The sequence below is a fragment of the Sphaerodactylus townsendi genome, linkage group LG15 (genome assembly GCF_021028975.2).
Source record: "Sphaerodactylus townsendi isolate TG3544 linkage group LG15, MPM_Stown_v2.3, whole genome shotgun sequence".
Classification (NCBI taxonomy): Eukaryota; Metazoa; Chordata; class Lepidosauria; order Squamata; family Sphaerodactylidae; genus Sphaerodactylus; species Sphaerodactylus townsendi.
In genome coordinates this window covers 32,090,687-32,095,509 of record NC_059439.1, presented here as the reverse complement: position 1 = coordinate 32,095,509, position 4,823 = coordinate 32,090,687, and the positions used below count along the sequence as shown (strand labels likewise).

Sequence of the window (4,823 nt, the reverse complement as noted above, 5' to 3'; positions counted from 1 at the left end):
AAGATCTCCCAGAATTCCGTGCTGCTGCTGCATGCAAGGCTGTAACATCCAACACTTGTGGTCTCTTCCAACTCTTTGATTCTATCTGAAAATGCTTCTCACTTTCTCCCCTCTTGCTCAGCCTTCCCCTGCCCCCGGCACATTTTCTTCTTACAAAGTTTTCATACCTCACAAATAACAACTGCCCTTCTTTTTCACGATAGGAGTTGAGAGCTTCCTGATGAAGCTGGGTCTCCACGATCGAAGCAGTAAGAAACTCACCATGGGAGAAGTCTTGGAAATCAACCCAGACATCCTCACAACTGTACCTCCTCAGACGCTGGAAGATTTACCTTGGCACTTCTTGAGAAAACTGATGGCCCTCAGTGGAACAGCCAGAAATACAGACCTTGTACCAAAGGATAATGAAGATGAAGAGGTTGATATCAATGATGAGGATTTTTTCTTGAGGGGGATGGACTATGGAGGTTCTGTAAACCCCCTTGATGTCCTTTGTGCTGTCCTGTTTTGCTCCGATAGCTTCCTTCATCAGGAGATCTTTCTCAAAATGTCCATGTGTCAGTTTGCCCTCCCTTTGATTTTGCCGCCTCCCAAGCGCATCTTTATGCTGTGGGCCCTTCGGGACATTGTGAGAAAATGGAGGCCTCACTGCCTGGTAGAGAAGAGAGGCTTTAGAGAGGAGAGCCTGGTACGAACATCCATGCCTACCATTTCCGTTGTACGGATGGGCAGATCCAGCTTCTCCAAATCCAAGCTTCTCAATGAGGTCCTCAGCTCCACTCAGCAACACCATGACTTCTTTGTTCACAGGGATATGGAGTGTGGGAGTGCGCCACGAGAGATCAGTGATGGGCTGGTAGAAATCTCCTGGTATTTTCCTGGAGGGAGGGAAAAATCAGATCTTTTCCCTGAGCCTGTGGCCTTTACGAATCTCCGGGGGGACATTGAGTCATACTGGCCACAGTTCAGATTTTTAACAGTGGTCTCATCAGCTGTGTTCATCATTGCAGAGAACATGTCTGACAAACAGTGTGACATGCTGGCAACTCTCCAGGGCTCGGCTTCTAAATATTATTTAATCTTGAATGTTGATGGTGAGAAATCAAAGGAAACCCTGAGGTTCCTGAACAAACTTGCACCATTGCTGAGCCTGACCAAATCACAAATACTGGTGAAAGAGAAGAACAAAAATACCGCAGAATTTGTGAAAAAGTTCCGGTCAACCATAAGGAACATTGTTAACTCTCCACAAAAGGTGGTCAGTATAGAAGTTATGGCAAAGGTCAGCCAAGAACTGGGAATCCCGACTGATGAAGAAAGACAGACCTGTCAAATTGGAATTTTACACGCCAATGAAATTACTGAAGAAATAAAAGATGTTGTGGTCTACAAGAAGAAAATGCTGAAACTTCAGGGGGACTTGTGGAAAAACCTGACCAAAGTGGAGAAAGAATGGTGCAGGATGAAATGGCAAGATGATACATCCGCTGAAGATTACAAGTCTCAGCTCAGACAGAAACTGATAGACTTACGTTACCAGCAGAATCAATGCGACCTCACTAATGGAATAACAACATTTATTAATGGAATGCAACACCTTCACTCAAAGGAGAAACATTATTTTCTGAAACGGCTGAAGTTCAACCTGGATTCCGTTGCTAGGGCAAACTTGTCAAAATTAAGAGAGGAGTATAAAGAACTTTATCAGAATTCTGGAAATGATCCGGGACAGCTGGTACAGCTGGATGAATTAATTTCCGCCAGTTCCTTAGGCATAGAACATTTCATGCGTGAGCTGGGGCAGTTTTATGAAGCAGAGTACATGATGGCAAAGGAAGACAAGACAATTGAAAGACACAGACAGTTTGTGCACTTACCAGGAATCGCTGCTGACCTGATGCTAGAAGGATTTCCAATGGAGCTGATTGATGGAGATGCATCGAACATCCCCCTGCAATGGATAACGGATGTTTTGACTGCCCTTCATTCCAAAGTAGGGGGCAAATCCAGGATGAAGGTTCTAACAGTATTGGGTGTCCAGAGTACTGGCAAATCCACCCTTCTTAATACTATGTTTGGGCTGCAGTTTGCAGTCAGCAGTGGCCGATGTACCCGAGGGGCCTTCATGAGCCTCCTAAGAGTGTCAGAGAACTTCCAGCAAGAGCTCAGTTGTGATTTCATCTTGGTGATTGACACAGAAGGCTTGAAAGCCCCCAAGCTAGCCACATTGGAGGACAGCTATGAACATGACAATGAGTTGGCCACCCTAGTGATCGGACTGAGTGACATAACCCTTGTGAACCTGGCCATGGAGAATACCACGGAGATGAAGGACATCCTGCAAATTGTAGTCCACGCTTTTCTGAGGATGGAGGAAACTGGGCACAAACCCAATTGCCAATTCGTCCACCAGAACGTCAGTGATGTTTTGGCCCATGATCAAAACATGAGGGACAGGAAACTTCTCCTAGAACAGCTCAACGAAATGACCAGAGCTGCAGCGAAAATGGAGAAACAATGCAGGGAAGTTTCCTTTTCAGATGTTATGGAATACAATCTGGAAAAACACACCTGGTATATCCCTGGTTTGTGGCACGGAGTCCCACCCATGGCTCTAGTAAACATGGGATACAGCGAGAGTGTGTCAGATTTGAAAAGATCTCTGTTTGAATTTATGAAGACCAGCTCCCAAAACAGACATTCCAAAGACATCCTCCAGTTTCTTGAACGGGTGAGAAGCTTGTGGAATGCTGTAAAACATGAAAATTTTATCTTTAGCTTCCGTAACAGCCTCAAAGCTAATGCTTACAGCCAGCTCTCTGTGAAGAATTCAGAATGGAAATGGAATTTCCAGAAGGAGATGCATCTGTATGTAGTCAAAGCTGAAACCACAATTCAGAATCAGTCTCTAGGAGATATTGACTCTGATGCATTGGATAAGTTGAGGCTTGAGACTGATCAGAAATTGTTCAATGGCCAGCAAAAGATATTACAGTGCATACAAAGCTATTTTGAAAGTGACCGACAGTACCTGCATCTCATAGAGAAGTATAGAGAAAATTTAATCAGAAATGCTGAGGGTCTCCGGAAACAGTTGGAAAACAATTTCAACAACAAGTATCAGCAGGCCGTTCTCATACGCAAGGGACAGCATAAAATAGACAGTCTTCAGGCTACGTATGCGAAAACCATGCAAGGGAAAGTAAACAAGCTCCTAGAAGAGTGTAAAAGGGAGAAATGCCAGCTGACTTCTTTGAATCTGGAAGAGGAATTTGAGAAAATGTGGAAGGAGAGCTTACTGGAATTGCCACCTAGTAACTTCAGACATCGTGACGTTTACACAGATGTTCAGCTTCAGCTCAGAAAAGACCTTCAAGTACACGGCAGCTTGGCCAACCAGCTCTTGCAGAAGTTACCCGGCTTTGCAGCCCGTTCCAAAAATCCTTTCGTTGTGAAAGAGTCATATCTAGAAAAATCATTCATAAGAACAGCAAAAGATCTATTATTTATTAATTATAAACAACCAATAGAGGAGAAGGTCAAATCCCTGATTCGCACCTGTGAGGAGCTTAAGTGTCATGGAGAAAGTCAACACAAGAGGAGACTAAGTGATGAAAACGTATTGCAGTGGGTTAGCTGAGACTGGGACTAACCAAATGTTTGAAGAAAAAAAAGATTTTCAAAAGCTTCACTATAACATTCGTTTTGAAGTGGATCTGAAATATTTCATTCTAGGAGAAGCAGCTGATGCTTTTCAGGAGATGCATATCAATTACTTCAAGGCAAACAACCCTCACCAACGTCTAGAAAAGCTCAAACCACAGTATTTATCCACCTTCAAAGATCTGTACTATGAGAAGGACGCTTGTCAGAAAAGAGCCAAGGCTTTTTGCGATCTGTGTCTGAGTAATCCCGGCTTCTGGTGGACCACCTCCTCCAGAGACTTGGGATTGAGATAGTAGATGATCTCCTCAGCAGCCAGCAATCCCTCCAGTATGGAAGCAGGAGCTTCTTTCAGTTCACAGTTCAGAGGACACTGCTAGAAGAGGAGAAATTCGATGACTATGTCAACTATATAAACACATATGAGACGTTTGTGAAATCTTGGATACAGACACGCCTCTTAGACCATTACAGACAGAGGGAAGGACTAGCCATCTTGGAGCGTCGAATCCTGTCTACTGCAATGAAGAAAGCTATAGAAGTTCTGGAGAGATGTGAGAACCAACCTCAGACTTTGGCTGAATTCTTGGAGCATTTTTGCCAGGAGATGGGTAAAGAGCTCGTCATTTCCAAGGATCGCCTGGTACTCATCCTATTCAACAATACTGCCAATGCTGCATCCTTCTCAGCCGAGATACAGGCCTGTATCCCCACAGTGGTAGAAGACATTCTTTTAGAACGCTCTAAGATGAGCACTAATAAAATACTTGCAGACATTCCATTCAAGCCCCGGGACGAAATCTTCAAGCATGTGTTTGGCTGTGGGAAGCAGTGTCCTTTCTGTAAGGTCCCCTGAGAAGCTGGAGGCAGCAATCACCAAGAACACTTCTCATCAGTCCATCGACCTGAAGGGCTTGGGCTATATCGTCATGATGAAACACAAAAACTTTGTTATTCCTTGTGCTCTTCTGATGTCAGTTCAAACAGAAAGTTTAGCAATGAAGACACAGCTTGGAAATGGCACCCTTTTAAACATTATCGCCAGTATTATCCCGACTTGGCGATCCAAACCTGATGCTAGGCATCACAGCCTCGGATTACTGGAAGTTTGTGTTCAAAAAATTCAATCAACAGTTTGCTGAAAGGTACCATGCTCTCCC

General features: G+C 44.1%; 1 protein-coding gene across 1 annotated transcript in view; it reads left to right on the top strand.

Annotated features, from left to right (window-relative positions):
- Positions 1–4,519, top strand: part of LOC125444316 (up-regulator of cell proliferation-like) — a 5,356-nt gene extending 837 nt beyond the window's left edge. The window contains exons 2-3 of the mRNA XM_048516743.1: positions 204–3,631; positions 3,941–4,519. Coding sequence (XP_048372700.1) covers positions 204–3,631; positions 3,941–4,519 — 4,007 coding nt within the window. The remainder of the gene's footprint in view (positions 1–203; positions 3,632–3,940) is intronic.
- The last annotated feature ends 304 nt before the right edge of the window (positions 4,520–4,823 follow it).